This window comes from Gavialis gangeticus, unplaced genomic scaffold (genome assembly GCF_001723915.1).
Source record: "Gavialis gangeticus isolate Ggan-Ray unplaced genomic scaffold, GavGan_comp1, whole genome shotgun sequence".
Lineage (NCBI taxonomy): Eukaryota > Metazoa > Chordata > Crocodylia > Gavialidae > Gavialis > Gavialis gangeticus.
Window position 1 is genome coordinate 49,810,990 of NW_017729025.1, and position 20,816 is coordinate 49,831,805.

A 20,816-nucleotide genomic window follows, 5' to 3' on the forward strand; every position below is an offset into this window, starting at 1 on the left:
AATTAAAATATGCTATTGTCAATGTTTGACTTTTAGTATATAGGTTGTTTTTTTTCCATTTCCAAGATGTTAAACCCCCTTCCCAAAAGGAGTACTTCTGGGAGCAAGGGGAGAGACTTCCAGTGGCAAAGGTCAGGGGGCAGGACTTCCAGCCCCAAGATGGTGACCAGGGGGCAGGGCACCTGTCAAGGGGCAAGGCTACCCTTGCAGCCCTCGACAGCTCACCAAAACTAGTTAAGCGGTTCTTGAGCCAAAATAATTGCCCGCCCTGTTCTATAAGGTGCAAATTTACCCTGCCTTGTTCCTGACTTCAGATTAACATAGCCAGCTACTTCTCTTTATCCAGTTTGATATCCCTGGCACAGTTTTGTGCTTCGCATATTGTAATCTCCTGTTTTTATTCTTACGGCTTCTGTCATATCCCACAGTCAAAAAGACAAAAATTGAAGATATGCTGAGGATTTTATGCTCCCTTCATGTGGCTAAATTGATGAATGATTCATAGAATGTACTTACACAGCATCCAGCTTTGTTCCATTAAAAGCATGGGCTTGGACCCTAGTGAAGCCATTATTGTAGAGTTTTCTGCAAAGAAAGAAATTAAATTAGTCTGTAATAAACAGATTCTTGAAGACCTATGTTTTATCTTTTCAAGGGCAGCAGCATATATCTGGATAGAGTAATTTTAATCTTGGTCTAATGAATGCCCAGCAGCATCACCGACTACTGAATGCAGGGCAGTACTTGGAACATGTGCTAGATTTTGCCTTCCCTCCAAAAGACAAAGTAACTATGAATGCTCTAAGGGAGCAGCAGCTGGGCTACAGCACATAATTCACTCACCCTTGTGAGCCAGTGCAGCAAGTCTCCTGACATTTCCTTTTTGAACAAAGGAAAAAAATTGTGCAAAGATCGAAGGATTAAGCTAGACTGAAGGATAGCTTGCTTTAAAAATAAGAAAAAGAAAAGAAAAGATCTGACTGAATTTGCAAAATCTTGATCAGTGCTCTGCTCCCCAGCTAGGAACAGCCCCAAAGCATTACAACACTCCCTTGCTTTCCTATCTCTAGGTGTTGTTCTCTGTGGCTCAGACTGGCTCTGTACCATTTAAATTAATCATGTTATTCTCAAATGCAGTTCTCCCTGGACTGTCATTATCATCTTGCAAAGTAACTATATCCACAATAAGGAGAAAGCCAACTAACTTCTACCAACATTACTGCAAAGGGTGGTAGCACTTAGTTCTACCTGTGCTGCAACATTTCAGAAGTACTCATAACAATCTCTTCCCTCTGTGGTTCCTTTCTGTATCATTTCCTAATGTTATTTCTGCCAAACTTCAGTCCAGTCATTTCTGCTATTACAATTATTATTGAAAGAGTTATTTTAGAGGAAGACAGCCATAACCCAAGCCACTGTCACTAGGAAAGGAAATATGTAAACCAGGCTATGGATAATGCATGACCACAATGTCTCTCTTAAGAAAACTGCTATGGATGAGGAAGACAAGGTTATTTGGGTGAATCTGATATCTTTTATTAGACCAACTTAAACAGTTGGAAATTGTTTTCTTAGCAAGCTTTCAGGTTTAATACCCTTTGAAAGGGCTAAGGAAGCATCTGCAGTTGATGTGTGCTCTTTCTGGAACTGTTATTTCATAAGTTATAGTGATTAGCTAGTGATTAGCTAGGTAAGCACAGGCAATCTGACTGTCACATGACTTAAAAAGGAAAGACTTACAGTGTAAGGGATTCATTGCACAGCCCATGGAAAGCATTTGCAGGCACTGAAGTCAGAAAAGGATTATCTGCAATTTCACTGGAAAAGGAGACAAAAGACTTAACATCACCATAAAACAGCTGTACAGCAGAACAGACCTAGTTTACGTTTTCCATTGTTCAGCAGTTCACTGATAAACAGCACAATAAAATGCAAAATATGGGTATCTTGCATAAAATGCAAGATATATGGGTACCTGAATATTTTTTTGGCCCTTGGAATGTAATCAAGTGCCTTCAGAAAGTATATGTGAGCCAGAAAGTATATGTACCCCTAATACTTCTACTGCTGATTGTTTTTATAAAATAGTTAGGACTTATATTGTTCGCAAAAGTGTGCCTACCCTGTGTGATTCTACTGGATAATAGCACAGCCATATACTTACTTTCATAAGCCAAGGCATTAGCAAATAGCTAAATAAAATAAATCATCATAATCTTAACAAATTTATTGCAAGTTAACTTAAAGCTGAGATTCTATTCTTTTATAAACACTATCATAACAAGAGATAAAACTCACAAACAGATTTTAGCCTTCTTGAGATATCTACATTTCACATAGTGCAAAGGAAAAGATTAACTGTTAATCCTGAATTACAGAGTCCTAGCAAGTGAAAAGAACACATTTTGGGTCATCTAGTCCAAAGATTCAACTTGGCCAAATGGTTGTCCCGCAGTCCATCACTTTCCCAAATCCTTTGCACTGGTCATCTCCACAGACCTGTCTCAGAGCTTCTCATATCACAGACCTAAGTACCATAATGCTAGAAAGATCACAGAGAACGAGGGAAGGGAAACTTATCCACTACCTCTGAGTTTAAAGACAGGAGGAAATAGGTGGTGTCTGTTTCAGGAGGACTTAGAAAGCAAGCTGTTCCATTTATGCCCTCCCGTTCCTCCTGTTGGGTTCCACCTAATAAATGATTCTGCCAACACTGTTCTTTTTAATTAGTAAGTGAGGTGTGATGTAATAAGGATATCTTTTCTGATCATCTTGAGAGCTCCAAAGACTAAGAAACTCTAGCCTTTGGCCCCTTCTGGGGCAGGTTCAGTTTCATTACCCCTTATTTCATGCATACAAGCTAACATTTAACTTTGCAATCACACTGATTCTAAAATTCTTCTACTGCTAATAATTTTTTCTCAAATATCATTTTGGGGTGATATATGCTGCTACTACTTCCACTCCCTAAAGTAATTTTAGCTATGTTTCTTTTCAGAAAGTTTGTGTAAATTAGTTCAGCTGCTTTTTAGTTATTTCAGCATGGATCTAAAACATTTTCCCTCTCTAGACAGGTCTCAATCAGAAAATTTCCTTACCTGCTTTAAAATGGCTATGAAAAAATGTAAAAAAAAAAGCTCATTTATAAGCCTTACCAAAATCTAAAATTCAAGGCAACTTTTTGGAGGAAAAAAGATTTTCAGCCCTTTAAAGTTATGGACATTTAAAACTATGAATGAGAAAAATATGCACTAACATGTTCTGTTCTTTTTTCAAGTGTTAGTGAAGTAAAATTATAATGTAGAAAGTCATTAAGCAAAAGTGGCATCTTTTTACTAAACACATTCCATCCTCCTAATTTTGTCTTTACTTGAGAATAAATTGCATTGAATATCAGTTGTGTCTTCTATGATAACTTTTATACTGAGTTAGCTAATTGGGTCAACTCTCTAGAAAAGATAAATTCTTGGGTGTATTCTCTCTGAATCTGCCTATTAACTAAGTACTTGCTGTATTTTAAACTCCTGTTAAGCATTCAAGGCTGGTATAGACACAGAAGCAGATGGATGCAAGCATATCCTTTTCATCATCCACAAAACTGATAAACTTTGAGTGCAAATTATTTTCTTCATACTTGGGAAACCAAAAGGATATCCCTAATTAAGTATGCAGGGCCATTATATAAACTTATTTTTATGTAAAAAAATGGCAAATTTTAACTGAAACCACTGGCAAAGAACAAACTGAAAACATATTATGTCACTTTTAAAGACACCTTTCAGCATAGATCTGTACTTTCAATTACAGTATTTCGGAAAGTTTTGTTTACCTAACAGCACTTCGTCTTAGCGACTTGACTAATCCCTCAGGAGTATTAAGAGGTCTGTTAAGAACAGCTGGTATCCTTAGCAGTTGAGGACTGCTGCCACCAGTGGGCATGAAACCAAACTCTTCAACAAGGCATTTACAAGCTCAACTACCTTTCCTAGTTTTCCAGGTTTGCTTCTTGCACTCCTTTCTTCTATTTCCCCCCTTAAATTTAAACATAAATTGTGCAGGGCAACTTGTTTGGATAAAATAAACCTTCCCCTACATGAAAATCTTCACTGAGACTTTGAGCTAAGCCTAAACTGGATTTTTTCTTTTAAGAAAAAGGTTTGAAGGTGTTATGTTAACATTTCCCCTCCATGTTTTCCATAATTCTCTTGCCTTTTTCTTTTTTAGGGATCTGGAAGCAGAAGAGCAGAGATAGCCAGCTAAGAGAGAGACTCTTGCCAGATTTCCAAGAGACTTCACTTTGCTAGTTACTTGATACCTCCCTCTAAAAGGGAGATGATCCACTGTGGGATTGTTTGGTATGTAAGTGTAGTGCTGTTCTAACCAACTCTTCAGTGCAGATACTTACAGTAAAAAGTTCACATCGGATGAATAGATTTTGGTGAGGTCAGGAAATACTCTGAGTCCAGTGTTGAAAATCCCACTAACACAAGGGATCAAAAAGAAAAAAATAAGAGAGAAAAATCAACTTTAGCTACGCAATAAACATGGAATGGACAGAGCTTTCAGCAGAGCAGGGTGGCTCTTTCAAGCTCTCCACTGTTAAATGGAAAAACTCAACACACATAGAAACAAGTTATCTGTGGTATCTTGAGGTTTTTGAAGTGGAATCAAGCCTTTATTACACACAGAATGGTATATACATCTATTTACAGTAAAGAGGTAACAATTTTTACTCTTGCCCCTGCAAGGGTCTTGTGGCTGGCCTGTTCCTGTTTTACTATCTGGTAGTTCCTCCCGGCCTCCTGGAATACCACACTTCCTGGATACTGTGTGTCCAGAGGGACTTAATCCATATTGCATCTTCCTTTTTTATTAAATCCTAACTAGACTAATAACATTAAGAAAACAACAATTACAAACTCAAACTAACATGTCTCAATCCATTTCTTTGGCTGTTTCAGAAATCTTCTATATCATAGGCCTTCTTTCTCTATGTCCTTGTATGTATTTGAAAGGTCACTCTCTGGGTCAGGTTCTAGGTCAGCTTATAAACAGGTTTCAACCGGTGCCTCTGGGTGCCTATATACGTGATCCAATGCAGTCTAATTAGAATGCACTGGGGTAGACTCAAGTAATCGAGTCTGCTCTGCGCACTAGCATTGCCACAGCATGACATGTATAAGCTCCGGTGGGTTTAAAAATGGTCTCTTGGGCGCTTTAACTAAAGCTCATCAAATGAGCTTTAGTTAAAGCAGCCTGTGGCCATTTTTAAACACACTGGGGCTTAATACATATGACGTTGCAGTGTTTTAATAAGAGTGGCTCTTCCGGAAGCGCTTTAATTAAAACGCCCCTCCTCCCCTGAGCATGTTTATAGGCACCCACTGTTTTTATTTCACTCATATCATCCTCATTGTCAGGAATATTGAACAGATGTTTGTGATTTCTTCTTAAGATTTGGCCTTCATCAGTTATCACAGAATATGATGGAGGTGACTACTCTTTGATTACTTTAGCTTTAACTGGAAATTGTCCATCTTGTCAAATTTGCACTGAATCATTATTTTTTTAACTGTGAAAGTGGTCTTGCCCCTTTGTTGTAATGCTGCATCTGATTTTACTTTCCCAGTCTTTTCTTTAGTGTCACAAACTCATTTGTCACCCTTTGTTTTTGCCCCGTCTCTGGTACTTGAGTTTTTGTATGCCTGTTGTAGAGAAATTATGCTGGTGACTTTCCACATTGCAGTGATGTAGCTCTGCAGTTAAGCAATTTTAAGTACAAATCTTCTCCTTCTTCCTTTGCTTTTTTAAATATGTTCTTCACCTCCATAGTCAAGCATATTCATGCAATACTGTCTTCCCTGCAACGATCTTGCTTGGCCTCTTCAAATTATATATATCATTTGCCTTTCTTTAAAAAATTCCTGTTCAGCTAACCCACAAGTTCCTCATCCATACTGTATCCTGGAATGCCACACTTCCTGGACACTCCACATGTCCAGAAGGGCTTACTTTATGTCACTTTATCCAAACCCAGGGCTGGGAGAACACTATGCAAATCAGCGTGGGATTCTAGGGATATAAACTGCAAAGATTTTCTCTTGAGGCAAAGCACCCAAACTTGCTTTGACCTGAGTCAACAGAAGTTTTGCACGATTCAGCTCCAACACTGTGGCATGACTGGATCAGAAAAGCAACGAGAATTTAAGTGAATTAGAGTCCACAAGAGGTGGTGAACTTTGAGCAGTATGAGAGAGTTACACAGGTCTGCAGAGGAAGATATCCTGGGAGTTGAGATAGGAAGACAAGGTAGGGGAGAAAAAGTTCTTAAAGCAGAGAGTAGGCTCTTCCAAGCCTTTGGGATAGTGTGACAGAGAAGTGACACATAGAAGGGACAGAGAGTGACTGTATATGTTCTGGAATTAAGAGGATGGGCCATGTTTGGAATATACAGAAAGAAGAAAGAGGTGGAGAGATGTGTTCTGGGAGAACAGAGTGCCCAATTCTCTGAGATGAACTGCTGCGATGGACTGATACAAGGAAGGCAGGAGAAAAGCAGCTTTTCTTTGTATTTTGGTTTTGGTGGAGGGAACCTCCAGGGAAAGATAGTGGAGTCTGGCTGGCAGGAGCCCTTTAACCCTGTCCCCAGCATGTCTCCATGCCCAAGTTTGCAAGGGGATTTAGTGTAGAGGCATTCCAGTGTACAAGCTCTTTGACAGACCAGGGCCCCCCTCATGGAGATCCATCACCATTAAGGCATTCGTCTGCCACAGTGAATCAAGTACTAAGCTCTGCGTTCCAAAGACACAGGGCATGCTGAAGTGAAAACTAAAGCCTGAGAGAGTCCTTGAGAGAGCAAACCTGGCAAAGAGAGCCTGACATACAGAGACTGAACTCTTCTGTTTATGATCATACAATTTAATGTGTCTTCTTTAAGCTAAACACAAATGTATTTTGCAGTGTTTGGAGCCAGTTTCCATGAAACAATTTATTTTTTAAATTTTGGGCTGGTTTGGGATATTTCACCACCTTGTATCCAACAGCTCTCAAACATTTTCATTATTTAAGATAATTTGAAGCCCAGGCCCTTATCCTTACCCTACCAAAATACTGAATGGTTTCAAAGCTTCCCAACTAAAGTAACTGTCATTTGTATATCCCTAGGTAACATCCCTAATAAGCAATTAATCTTGTTATATCTTCTGTATGCATTCTCTTTCTATCTTCTCTTATCTTTCTCACTCACATTCTCAGAGTATGAGCTGTTCAGGGCTCTCTATATGTATGGAGCCCAACTGGACTATTAAGGGGACTTCTGTATTGAAAATATTAAAACAAGTGGTTTTACTATCCAGAATAGCCAAAGGAAAATATTGTTAAATCATACAAACTTCTTTCATCTGTTGCGGGAAAAATATAATCTCTGTTGCTTCTATTTCTTGAACCATGTAAACAGCTCCAGGCAATAAAATAAAATTCTATACATCTAAATGCAAAGTGCTACACTTATGGAGGAGAAATCAACTACACAAATCCACAATGCAATACAGCAGAAAATAATTTGTGTTTTATAGTGAATCACAGACTGAATAGAAGTCAACAATGGGATGCTGTTGCAAAAGAGGCAAATATTTTGGAATGTATTTCCAGCTGGGCTGTAAGACATAAGTAGTACTTACTCTACAGTGCACAGTGCTGGTGAAACTTCAGCTGAACTACCTCTCCAGTTTTGGATAGTGTGCTTTAAGCAAGATGTAGACAAATTAGATAGAATCCAAAAGAAAGCAACATGAATAAGAGGCTTAAAAAAACAATAAACCCAATTTCTTCAATCTTTTGCCATAGCACTACTTAACCTAGAAAAGTGTAGATTGAATGGGGGACACGAAAATAGTTTTCCATATGGCAGAAAAAGAATAAGGTATAAAAACAGTGAACAATTGTTCTTCATGATCACCTGGGGGGCAGGGACAAGAAGAAATAAGACTATTTTGCAGCTGAGCAGTTTTAAGTTGAATCTGAGGGAAGCTCTGCTAACTATTAGGGTCGTGAAACACTGGAATATGTTATCTAAATCTCTTTCACTGGAGATTTTTAAGAACAGATTAAATGAACATCTGTCTAGGATGCTATACTTCATCATACCTTAGAGCAGGGGGTTGGACTACATGATTTCTTAAAGTAGCTTTCTGCTTTACATTTCTAAGTAGAGACACATAATATTCTGCTATTCATTATTGCTAAAATTGTTTAAAATATTACTTTGAAAGGACAGAAACCAGATATCTAGCTCTCCCTCAGTTATGCAGAAATAGTTATTTTCTCTTACTATTGGTCTCCTTCAGAATGAAAGCATTACTCTAAAAGCAACTTGCAATAGAAATAAAATTGTGCTTGTGTCCAAGTTTATTGTTCCCTAACATACAAAACAAACCTGGAAATTCATTTTCTCCTCTTTCCTGCATTTCAATCCTCCACTCAGAATTGTAAGGTCTGTTTTCTTCTTTTCTTTTCCTCATTAAAATCTTAAATTCTGGTTACCCTCATGTCTTAGAAGATGCCATGGATAAAGGAAGACTTCTAAAGACCCATTTTTGTAATGGAACTGACAAGAAACTGAGTCTAACAATGAAATGGTCTAAGGCCATTCTTAAAAACTGTATGTAAATTCATATACTTAATGGATAAATACTGTATTATATTGTATTTTTCTCCCTAATCTTTCCAGTAGATTTATTAAGAGCCCATTTTAATCATGTGCATAATATCTCCCATAGAATTTCATCTGGTAATACCTGCATCAAGTCTAATAATTTGTGAGTTTAGATTTAACATCCTTGAAACCTCTAAAAGAATACAACAGACAAGAAAAGCAAATGCAATAGAAGAAAAATTAAAATTAAAAAAGGGCATACTAATGTTTGTAAAGCCTCCTTCATGGCACCTTTCAAACTCTTCTACAAATGCTCCCCTCCCACAATTTAATTGACTAGAAGTCTATAGGAGGTCCTGAATATTAAGTACAGACATCTACCCCTTTTAATAAGAGCAGGTCAAGCTTATTGATGTAATTACTGTAGTGAAAAACAAACATAGGACATGAAAAACTTCATGAAATTTTGTGCCAGAGATCACCCTATCCAGTCTCTTATATGAGGGCTTGGACTTCTGGGGTGAAGGGACTCACAGTCCTAGTCTAATTCTAGCCTGACCCACCCCCACTGCTCCAAAGGTGGGTCCTGAGAAGCTGGAACATCCAGGCTAAAACAGATTGTTTCCCTTGTCTTGCCTAGCCCTAGCTTAGCTAGTTACCTAGTATTAAAATAATATGGGAGAGGGGAAATTCCATCCAGTTCTGAAAGGGGGAAAACCCCCACCACATTGTAGTAGTGCACCATTAAGATAGATAATCTGTAGGCATTAAGTGTCAAATACTTACAGGTATTTTAAAAGTGGGAGGTTCTTAAAGGCATCTGGATCTATGTAACTTAGGTTCCTAACATTTCGAATTTCACTGTTAAAGAAATGGAAACAAATTAGCACACTGGCCGTTAATAATTTTTGTTCTTTTTGCTACATTTAACATTTAAAACAGCTGAACATTAATGTAAACTTTCAGAGAAACTAATCCTGCACTGAGCTTTTGCACTGGACTCCATCCCAGTAACATAACAAACTGACATCACACAGTGGAGGTGAGTGTGCTTTCTGCACACTCCTCTATTCCAGCATCACCATCTGGATAGATCTGATGTTGGACATTGAAAAGTTTAAGTAATGAAGAGGAAACAAAGATCTTTGGCTTATGTGTCCTCATACAATGTCAATTTCTCTTTCTAAAATCAAAGCTATGGCATGAGTTTAAGGTTGGATGCAAATAACATTCAGAATCAAAGGTAATGTGGGAGGAGGTCTGTCTCAGAGGACTGCATAATAATTTTTAGTTCTGAAGAAGTTTAACTCTAAAGAAAAAAAGAGGAAAATCAAGATTAAAATGTGGTTTTATTTTATGAGAGGCCACTGCAGGGGACTGTGAGTGCCACAGACATAGTTAATGCTAGCAGTTAAATCCACACCTTCTCCTTTACAGGTAATAAGTACAATGATGTAAGTTAATATATACACAATTTGAAACATCTAGGAACTAATAAATATGCAGGAGGGGGCACCTCGAGTGGGGCCAGATTAGAATCATGGAAACTGGAATTCTAGTTTTGGTTCTGGCAGTAACATCCTGAAACTTCCTACAAAATTAATAAGCCCCCATCCCTCAGTTTACTTACAGGAAAATGGGAATAAATACTACTGCCAAGAACAAATTAGTACTTATGGGCACTGACAGATGTGTAAAACAAACAAACAGTGCTTTACCAGAAGGGAAAATGCACTAGTTTGACCCAGCTCCTCAGCATCTGTATAGATCAGGTGGCTAAGAGGGACTTTTTGGCACTTTTATTTAATAACTGATTCAATCAGTTATTAGATAAAATCAGTTATTAGATAAAAGTGCCAAAAAGCCCTGGTGAAGCGCCTGATGTATACAGACATTGGGCAAGCCTGGTCAAACTAACCTGATGCCTCTTTTGGGCATGTGCTGTGCTCAGCATGGGAGCATTCCAAGCTGAAAGTAAAGTGCTATTTTTTTTCATGTCCATAAACAGTCTATATGTTTACATATTCAAAGCACTTTAAAACACTCGGCCTCACAGGACCCTCTGCAGTTACTACCTATGTTGCAAAGATGATGCAAGGTTTAGTTAGGTCAAATCAGGGCTGCTGGAGATCATCTGGTCCAAGACTATCCCTAAACCTGAAGTTCACTGATTCACTAGCCTAGTTATTTTAATACTATAAGACTTGGGACAATGCCTAGAGTGAAACTGGATTAAAAGAAAGTAATGATATTGTGATGCATTATATGAAGCAATAGTACTACTCTTCCCTGATACTACACACCAGAATGGTTCTTGGATACTCTCTCAATTTATCCCTACTTCTTTCAGTCAAGGGCATATTTTTCCTGTTGCTTATAATTCACAATAAGAATTCTTAGGTCTTGTTCATTATTAATCCTCCATCTTGTTTAGCCAACAAGCAATCCCTTGTGCAGTTACTCCATATATCATAATGATTATGCAAAGAATGCTCACGTAGAAATGTTTTTCCAAGGGATGCTTACCTGGTTTGTTTTCCATTACTCTAGCTACATGCCCCACCCACTACAGCAGTTGGAATTTCACTGTTCTTACTATACCTGTTTCTTCAGAGACTCCTTCAATTCCCTATTAGATTTTATTCAACAGAAGTTCTCTCAGAATAAAGTAACAGACATTTCTGCTTGTACCCATGCCTTTAATTTCCTTTCTTATCATATCGTGATTGCTAATTAATACTCCCAGTTATTTAAACTATCTTCCTGACATTTACAATTGTTAACTGCACGGTCTTCTTGGTAACATACAGGGTATGTCTACATGTGCACATTTCATAGTTTCATAGTTTCTAGGGTCGGAAGGGACCTGAGCAGATCATCTAGTCCGACCCCCTGCTATGGCAGGAAGAGCACTGGGGTCAAATGACCCCAGCAAGGTGTTCATCCAACCTCCTCTTAAAAACCCCCAGGGTGGGAGCCTGCACCACCTCACTTGGAAGCTGGTTCCAGACTCTAGCCGCCCTGACCATGACTAACCTGAAAAGATTGAATTAATTCAGGCTCAGGCTTTTTGAATGTCTGTCCCTAGCCTTAGTCCCCCTGGTGGTTACTACAGGATTGAAATGGTTCTGCTTCTATACCCTTTACTTGTGGAACCTCTTCAAATCTCAGCTGACAGGCTGAGCTTTATCTGCTTAAATGGGTCATGTATAGGTTATTAATAACTATGCTGCTAAAATTAGCGTTTCCTATTCAAATTCTCTGTGCCCTCTAACAGTACTGTTTTTCTGAGAAACGTTTCCATTCTTTTAAACACTGCCATTCTCCTTCCTTCCTCTTATTACTTTTGTTAACTATGTAGCATAGCCATTGGTGGGATTCATTTTCTAAACATTAGATGAATATACCATATGTAAAATGCACATCCAAAATGCTAGGAAAATCATCCCTAGGTGCTAGCAGCTGGATCCATTGACTAATGTATTTTCTAGTATTGCTTATAGTTAAAATACTCAACCCCAGAGCTTCTTGGCTACATGTGTTCTCGTTGCGGACCAAAAATACTTTAGAAATGAAGGGTAGCCACAGATGCACAGTCCTCAGTTTGGAAAATGATTATGAGTTAAGTGCCCCACGGGTCCAATTTTTGGCCTGTTGCTATTCATAACATTTTGTATAAATCATTTGGATGAGGGTATTGAAAACAAGATGGCCAAGGTTACTAATGATTCTAAAATCTGAGGCAAAGGATAACGCAGGAACAGTCAGCTGGATTTTGATCAGTTAGGTAATTAGGCTAAAGGAGGGCAAATGCAGCTCAACAAAGACAAGTGAGAAATCAATTAGTCTGGGAACAAAATATCTAAATTGTCAGGGCAGATTCTGAAAACAACAATCAAGAGAAAGGCTGGGAGAGCTTTCAGGAGAAAATCAGAGCATGCAATGCATTAAATAAGGGAAGAAGTATAGAAATACTGAACCTATGTTGATTCAGTGCAAGGCAGCCTTGTGCAAAAATAGCCCAAGCTAGCCTCACAATTGTTAGCTCTGAAGAAGTATAGTGATGTTAATATCGCAGTGGTCCCAAGCTTCTAGCCCAAGGATAGCATCACACAAACATAGCTGTACTGATTTTGGTTTCAGTACATGCAGAATTAACTTGGGGTATCTGTAAAGCACTGCCTTATACAAGACAGATGTAGCTTCAATGCTCTTGCTGGATTGGTGAGTAGATACCAGGGTTAAAATTAAGATAAAAAGTGTATTTCTAGTGTATAATGTAATTACATATGTAGTTCAGAAGTGTCTAGGTCAGTGATTCCCAAACTTTTCCTTAGCGTGACCCCATTTATGACCCCATTTCCTTAACATGATGAGCATGGCCCGTCACTCCCAAACCACAGCCCCCCACAACCTCAGGTGCCCCTCACTCCTCACCCACAGCCCCCCACGCCCTCCAGGTGCCCCAGGGCCAGAGCCCACAGTCCCCTGATCCCCTCCTGCAGCAGTGCCCAAGCCCTGGTTGCCACCTGTGAGATGTGGCAGCTGCTGTGGCTGGAACAGCATGCAGACCCAGACTCCCCCTCCCCACTCCACCCCATCCCTCCCTTGCAGGCAGCACTGCCGGAGTGGAGCCTGTGGTGGGGGGAGGATGTGGGCTTCCTGCTGCAGGTTTGGGGCTCCCCGCCCTGCTGCCCTCTCCTAGTGGGCAGGACCAGGCGTGGGAGGGAGGGAGCGCCATGTTGCCATGGCTGTCAAGGTGAGGTGTCTTCTGCATGCCTGGCAGCAGAGTGGGCACAACTCTGTGCCACTGCTGTGCCTCACCATGGTGGCCATGGTGGTGGAGCACTCCCTCCCATAATGGGTTCCACCTGTTGGGCCACAGAGGTGGCTCCTGCCCCAAGTTGGTCCAGCCTGGCTGCAGCACCGGGCACAGAAATCTCATGGGGCACATTTATTGCAATCTCATCCTCTGATGGTGCAACCCCATTTGGGAAGCTTGGGAAGTGCTGGTCTAGGGCCTCACAGAAGATCAGGGTCCCCATAAACAAGGCACCATACACATTATAGATAGAGATACTGCCTGTTCTAAAGGAGCTTATACTCTTCGTATAAGCCATGTTTTTAAACTAAATAATTGTGACTGTTGTGCTGCATGCTGAATTCAAAGGTGGTGGTGTGTGTTAATGCTCTGAGCACACCCACCAAATTAGGTCCTTTGATGGGACTTAAATACAGAGATGTTCAGCTTAGCCAAGATAGTACCAGTTCTCAACATACAAGGTAACAGAGCTTCAGATCCCCAACTGACATTTTTTCTGACAAAACCTTAGACACTTCTGGACTCCCAGACCCCCAAGGGATTAAGCATGGCTTTTAGATGTCAGTGCATAAATTCTGTGTAGGTTCCACTCCAGGAGCCTAGATGCATATTTTTAGATCTGAACATGAACTAGATACTTCTTAAAACCTGAACTGACACAGCTAGACACTCAGGTAATTAAAGAAGCAACACATTTTCTCCCTGACCCATTTGTCTCCTGAGTATTTCTGATACATAACTCCCACAGCTTGAGCCAAAACATAACCTTCACCTCCTTTTAGTATTTTAGTGACTCTGAGGACCATGGCAGAGGAGGAGGAAAGGCAGATCACAAGCACGCAGCATGGACTTACTAAGAACAAATCAGGTCAAACAAATGCATTCTCCTTCTTTGAAAAAGTAATTATTTGGGTGGATGAAATGAATGCTGTGGATATAGATATATGAATTTCAGCAAGGCTTTTTGACAAGGTCACACATGACCTTCTCATAAATAAATTGAATAAATGTGAGATAGATGGAACTACTGTAAGGTAGATAGACAACTGGCTCAATAGTTGCAAACAAAAGGTAATTTTGAATGGATCCATGTCAGGATTGCAGGAGATTTCAAATGGAGTTCCACAAGGGTCTGTCCTGAGCCCAGTATTATTCAATGTGTTTATTAATGATTTGGGTGCTAGCACAGAAAACCTTTTGAGCAAGTCTGCAGATCACACCTTGGAAAGAATAATCAAAAATATAAATACAAAATGGGTAACCCCTGGTTTGATGGAAGCACTACAGAAAAGGATCTGGGAGTCTTGATAGATCACAGACATAATATGAGAATGTGGTTTTGGGATGCATCAATAAAATTATTAGGTAAATGCCTATTTTCTTCAAACTCTCCAGGAGGCATGAGTTAGGCCACATCTAGAGTACTGGGCTTCACACTTTAAAAAAGAAGTAGAGAAGTTAAACAGGATTCAGAGGTGGGCAAAAGTAATTTTTTTTCCCCTTTTCTGCTACTACATGTGTCAGGATTTTTTATGCCTTCCTCAGAAGCACTGGTTGTTGGCTGCAGCCAAGGCTGAGAATTTTGACTAGGGTGTGCCAATGCTCCTGCCGGGACAAAACCCAAAGGTCCCTGGATAAAGGGTCTGGCCCCTCCACCTACCCCATGGCCAGATTGGTGTGGACTGTGGGAATTTTTGCCTTCCTCTGTAATGGGGGGTATGACCCTCTTCCTGGGATCTCTTGAACATATTTTAACAACCTTAGCAGCAGCAGGATGTTGGCCACCATGGTACCACTGCTTTACTTGTAGCAGATTAAGGTGTTATGTCTTATGCTGTATCTGGGTTGCCTGTAGTTTTACTAGGAGGTTAGACCACGTATAGGATGGTTGGATAAGGATGATCCTGCCTTAGGCAGGGGTTGGCAGCCCTTCTGTACGACAGTATGACATACAGCATGGCAGTTTGGATATCATTCAGTACAAGAACATAAGAATTACTATAATAGGTTAGACTAAAGGCCCATTTAGTCTCATATCCTGCCTTCAACTACATAAATTATGGATGCTTTAAAACAGGCAGGGCTGTCCCTGGGGGGGGGGGAGGGGGGCAAATCAAGGTGACTGCCCAGGGCCCTGTACTTTGGGGGGCCCCGCAGAGCCGGGCGGAGCAGCAGCGGTGTGGAGCTGGGTGGAGAGGCGGCTCTGTGTCTAGCCACTTGCTACCTCTCTCCCAATGGTGGTGGCAGCTTCTTCAGGTCCAGGCCCATGGGATCAGAGCAGGGTGGGTCCCCCCATACGCAGATTTGCCCCGGGCCCTGCACCCTGCTTGGGTCACCTCTGAAAACAGGGCTGGTGGCCCATCAGCCACATACAGCCTCTGGGAGGTTAAGCTGTGGTCCCCAGTCCCAGCGCTGCTTCCTGCATTGTTTTCCTGCTGCTGCCACTGGAGTGTGTATGGTCTCCCTCCCTCCCTCATCCTCCTTCCCCTGCTTGCCCCCCACTCCTGTGGGCAGAGAAGCTTAACCTGTGGGGCAGAGGGAGACTGTGGCCTGATGTTTGGGAGTTCAGGAGGACCCTATATGGTTTGGGGGTGCTGGTGCAGCACAGCGGGGCCACCCACCATGTAGCACAGCACAAGGGGCCCCCATGACACTGCAGAGTGCTGCATGTAGCACAGCATGAAGCCCATGCAGCGTGCATCCTAGGAGGTGTGTGGCCTGTGTGCCATGTGGCTGGGGAGGTTGCTGCCCCCCACTGCTCAAAAGTTGGACAGCCATGCTTTAAAGGAAGAGAAAGAAACAGAGCTTGTATAGAGGGATCTGTCCCCTGTCATGCCCTTCCAGTCCTCAGGCTTATGAACCTACAGCTGCTGGTGAGGCATTAGGGATGTCCTGAGCCTGAGGTTACATCCTTGATTGTTGCCTGGATGGACCTGCCCAACGCATTTATATAATTTATTTTTAAACCCAGTTGTACTGTTGCTGTCCACAACACCCTGGAGAAATAAGTTCTACAAGATAATCACCATATTCCCCTCTTCAATAATCTCTTTTCCAAGTTGAAGATTCATAGTCTTTTCAGTTTCTCTTTATATGGAAGCCACTTCACATGTTTGAACAGCATTATGGTTTTGTAATTTTACTGCATCCTTTGTGAAACACGGGCCATAAACAAACATTCAAAACACCAGAGGAGGAATCAATCCAAGTTAGGTGGTTTTCTCTAAATGACTTAGTTTAGACTGGGATTGAACAGTATACATGCTTGCTCTTGTGGGGTGGGCCTGGGAAAGGGCACACAGGCAGCCTGTGCTGGTTGAGGCCCACAGGTGGGGGGCCACTTCTACATACCTCCCATTGTGCCCTGCAGGCTTGCTGGGTTGTTGGAGACTGCTGAGCACAGCCAAGCATCCAAGCCATCCCTGACTGGCTGCTGGGCACAAGCAACTATGCTCCCAACCCCCACTCCCTCACCACAGATCCTCCCATGCACCATGTCCAGAGGCTTCCAGAACAGCCCCAGAGTGAGTGTCCTCTCTTAACTGCATGTGCCTCTTCTTTCAGCCTGCCCTTACCCTGCTGGGGCACCCCACTGCCTGCATCCAAGCAGGGAGACCCAGGAGGTGCAGCATGTCCTGCTTTTCACTCTGCACAACTCTGGCTGGAGTTTGTGGGACAACACTCACACCTATCTGGACATGATGCAGCTGGAGTACTGCGTCCAGTTCTGGGCGCCGCACTTTAAGAGGGATGTGCGCAGCATCGAGAGGGTCCAGAGGAGGGCCACTCGTATGATCAAGGGACAGCAGGGTAGGTCCTATGAGGAAAGGTTGCGGGACCTGAACCTGTTCAGCCTTCAAAAGAGAAGGCTGAGGGGGGATCTTGTGGCCTGTTATAAACTGGTTAGGGGGGATCAGCAGGCGCTGGGGGAGTCCCTGTTCCCCCGAGCGCCGCAAGGAGTGACCAGGAACAATGGTCACAAGCTGGCGGAGGGAAGGTTTAAGTTGGACATCAGGAGGCGCTACTTCATAGTCAGGGCGGCTAGGGTCTGGAACCAGCTTCCAAGTGAGGTGGTGCAGGCTCCCACCCTGGGGGTTTTTAAGAGGAGGTTGGATGACCACCTTACTGGGGTCATTTGACCCCAGTGCTCTTCCTGCCATGGCAGGGGGTCAGACTAGATGATCTGCTCAGGTCCCTTCCGACCCTAGAAACTATGAAACTATGATCTGGCAGCTGGTCACAATAGAACATGGTTTCCTGCCCCTGAGCCAGCAGCCAGTTGTCCCATGCAGGGTCAGTTACTGCAGCCTGCACCTGCCAGGTGTCCTGGACTGAGCCACCAAATTCTAAGTGGCTGATAAAGATGAGGCCACCCAGGATGCCATGGATGCTGGGGTGCTCTGACATCATCTCCAGACTGTTGATTGTCAGTTCTGGGCCTGCACTACCAGTAGCTACTGATGGGAGTGGATTGTCCTGGACACCTTGAATGACAAACAGTGGGTCCAGACTTTCTGCATGTGCTGGACACTATTGCCCAGGTGGCCCCCACATCTTGCACCAGGACATCAGCATGTGGCCGCCTCTAACTCCAGAGAAGTGGGTGATCATTGCCATCATGAAGCTGGCCATCCCAAACCGTCTCTATTATGCTGTCAACAAGTTCACTGTGGGCAAGTCCATGGCTGGAGAGGTCATCCAGGAGGTATGCCTAGTCATCTAAAAAATCCTAGGCAACTCCTCCAGGCAGCAGAGCATTGTTGTTTGATGCTAGAGTCTTCACCAGAACTGGGGGAAGAGCTGGGCACAGGTGCTGTGGGGGTGCTGCAGCAGCAGCTGCTGCACTAGTAGTCAGGAGACTGGGAGGCACTTTGTGCATCAAGAAGCGGGGCAGTGAAGAGGTGTTGGAGGAGTGGGAGCAATACACCCATGGCAGCCGTGTTGGAAATGGTGTCCCAAGGGCCATGGTCCACAGAGTCAAGAACCAGGTAGGGAATCCTCCTGTGAGGTGGAGGACACGATGTTGGGGTGTAGTCCTGGGTCACAACAACCGTGGCATTGAAGCTTTCACTCTGGTTCTGTGCACTGTGGTTCATGAGTTCAACCATGCCTAAGATGTCAAGGGAGCTGTATGCCTACAGGTCCAGCTGTAGGCATACCTATGCTCCTAGATCCTGTGATGATCCAGGGACTAGCACCAATAGGCTGAAGAACTTGAGAACCTTATGGCCCACTGCCCCTAGGGACCTGCTCCTGGGCACCCAGTTGTCCTGTTATCCCAGGGCCTTCTTATGCCTTCTGCAGTGCCTTCCAGCAACTCCTCCTCTCCCCTGGTGGTGTCATATATGTGTGGGGTGGCAATGGCCCTGTCCATGGTGAGGAAACAAGACGGCTTCTCATAGGACATGCTTTGCCTCCTGCCCCTGAAATTTTTATTGGCATCATGCATGTGCTTGTATTGGATCTTCATCAATTTCATCTTGACGCAGCATTGCGCTCAGTCCCTGTTATGGCCATGCACTTGCATCTGCTTGGCAATTCACTTGAACAAACACATCCCTGTTGTGGTGCCCTTTGCAAAGCTGGTCTCGGGTCTCCTGCTTGCCCGAGATGGTGACAAGATCCATCATCTCCCTGTGCCTCGTTGTGTGACCAGAACTGGATACTATAGGACAGTATGGGGTCTTCCATGGTCTGTGGTGGTGCCTGTGGGGTCACGGTGTCCACAGGCGGGCAAGCATCCGGCTGCAAGGAAGTGGATGGATGGATGGATCAGTTGGTGTGCACAGGTGCAGGTCCTGGAGCATGGCTCTCTCTCACTTCAGTTGAGTGCAGTCCTTGTTCCAGAGTAACCAGGGCTCCACTGGCCAGGCCACCCCCATGAACTCAAACTTTCTAGGGGCTTCCAGCGATGTTCCTGTGATGCTGGCAATGCCCCACCCCTAGCCTGGAAATTTCCAGTAATTTCTTCCTGCAACACCGAGGCAGCTGGCCATGCCTCACCTGCTCCAGAAGTTTCCAGTGGCATCTGCTTGCTTACCCCATCTTGGATGCTCAATGCCCCTGTCTCCCTAGTAGTTTGGGACCCTGTAGCTGCAAACCAAAAAATCCTTGCAGCACCCCAAGTGCACATGGCTACGTACCTGCCAGTAATGGATGAGCCATAGAGGTCACAGAGTTGTCTCCATGCAGGCCCAGTCCTGATGTTCTGCCCCTCACCACCCTGACCCATCAGAGGTAAGCTGCCTGCAATGGCTTCTGCTCAGAAAACAGGGGTGTCAGGGTCAGGGTCCAAGGAGTTGTGCCCAAGGACAGGGGTTCTTTTGGGCTCACTGTTGGGGTCTGTATGTTGTGGGGTGCTTTGTGATAAGGTGCTGTGGATACAGCAGTATGGGCCTGGGAACTCAGGTACTCAGAACCACCACTAGTACTCAGGTTCCAGGGCTCATGCTAGGGACACAGATGCCTCACTTGCCCCCACTGATTGCCTGCAACTGACAGGTGGCTGGAGGTGGGGCTGGGGAGAGGGGCTCTGTTTGCTCAACAATGAGACAGCCTGGTGGTGGGGCTGAGTGCTACTGTGTCCACCTACCAGGGAGAGGTAGGGAGGCCTGCAAAGCAGATTGGGATATCAGAGGACAGCGATCTAACTTGAACTGATAGGGAAACAGTACAGAAGTACAATACATCAGTCTAACCTGAATCAATCTTGATTGAGTATACCTCGCACCAGATCTATCTTATGTTGCTTGCACCATTTTTAGACCCATCTATTAAGGGTGGGCAAAGCTTCAGTCACTAATTCGATTCAGAGAAGATTCAGCCCAATTCAGAGGCCACATTACTGAATCCAAATCAAATCAGGAGGAAAAAAAACCCCTCCGAATCGATTCAGAGCCTCCAGAAAAGATTTGGAAAAGATTCAGAAGGCCGTCTTTCAGGGGAACAGAAACTGAGAAGTGGGGTTGGGGAAGCAGGCGGCGAAGACTGATATCTTTAGCTGGCCAGTGACTGTGATCTTTCCCAGAGTCCCCTTCCAGTCACAGTGCTCTGGGGGAGGGACATAGAAACAGCATATAAGCCTCTGTCTGGAGGCTTTCTGTGTCTTTTGTGAGTTGTTTCTGCCTTGGAAAGGATTGGATACAGCTTACTAACTAGAATCCCTCTACTTATCCCTATCCAATCCATTTCTTTCAACTTATATTTTTGTTCTTGGTTTTTCCCCCATAGACACCCACTTTTAAAAAAGAAAGCGGTGTTTTCCCTGGCAGTGTGATCCATCACTGTGCAGGAAAGCACATACATTACGCACACACACACACACACACACACACACACACA

At 43.2% G+C, this 20,816-nt stretch overlaps 1 protein-coding gene across 1 annotated transcript in view; it reads right to left on the reverse strand.

The window, feature by feature from the left end:
• Positions 1-20,816, reverse strand: part of TSHR (thyroid stimulating hormone receptor) — a 103,398-nt gene that overhangs the window by 65,384 nt on the left and 17,198 nt on the right. Inside the window, exons 3-6 of the mRNA XM_019518699.1 lie at positions 9,440-9,514; positions 4,406-4,480; positions 1,741-1,818; positions 517-585 (exon numbers count right to left, since the gene is read on the reverse strand). Of these exons, the coding sequence (XP_019374244.1) occupies positions 517-585; positions 1,741-1,818; positions 4,406-4,480; positions 9,440-9,514 (297 nt within the window). The remainder of the gene's footprint in view (positions 1-516; positions 586-1,740; positions 1,819-4,405; positions 4,481-9,439; positions 9,515-20,816) is intronic.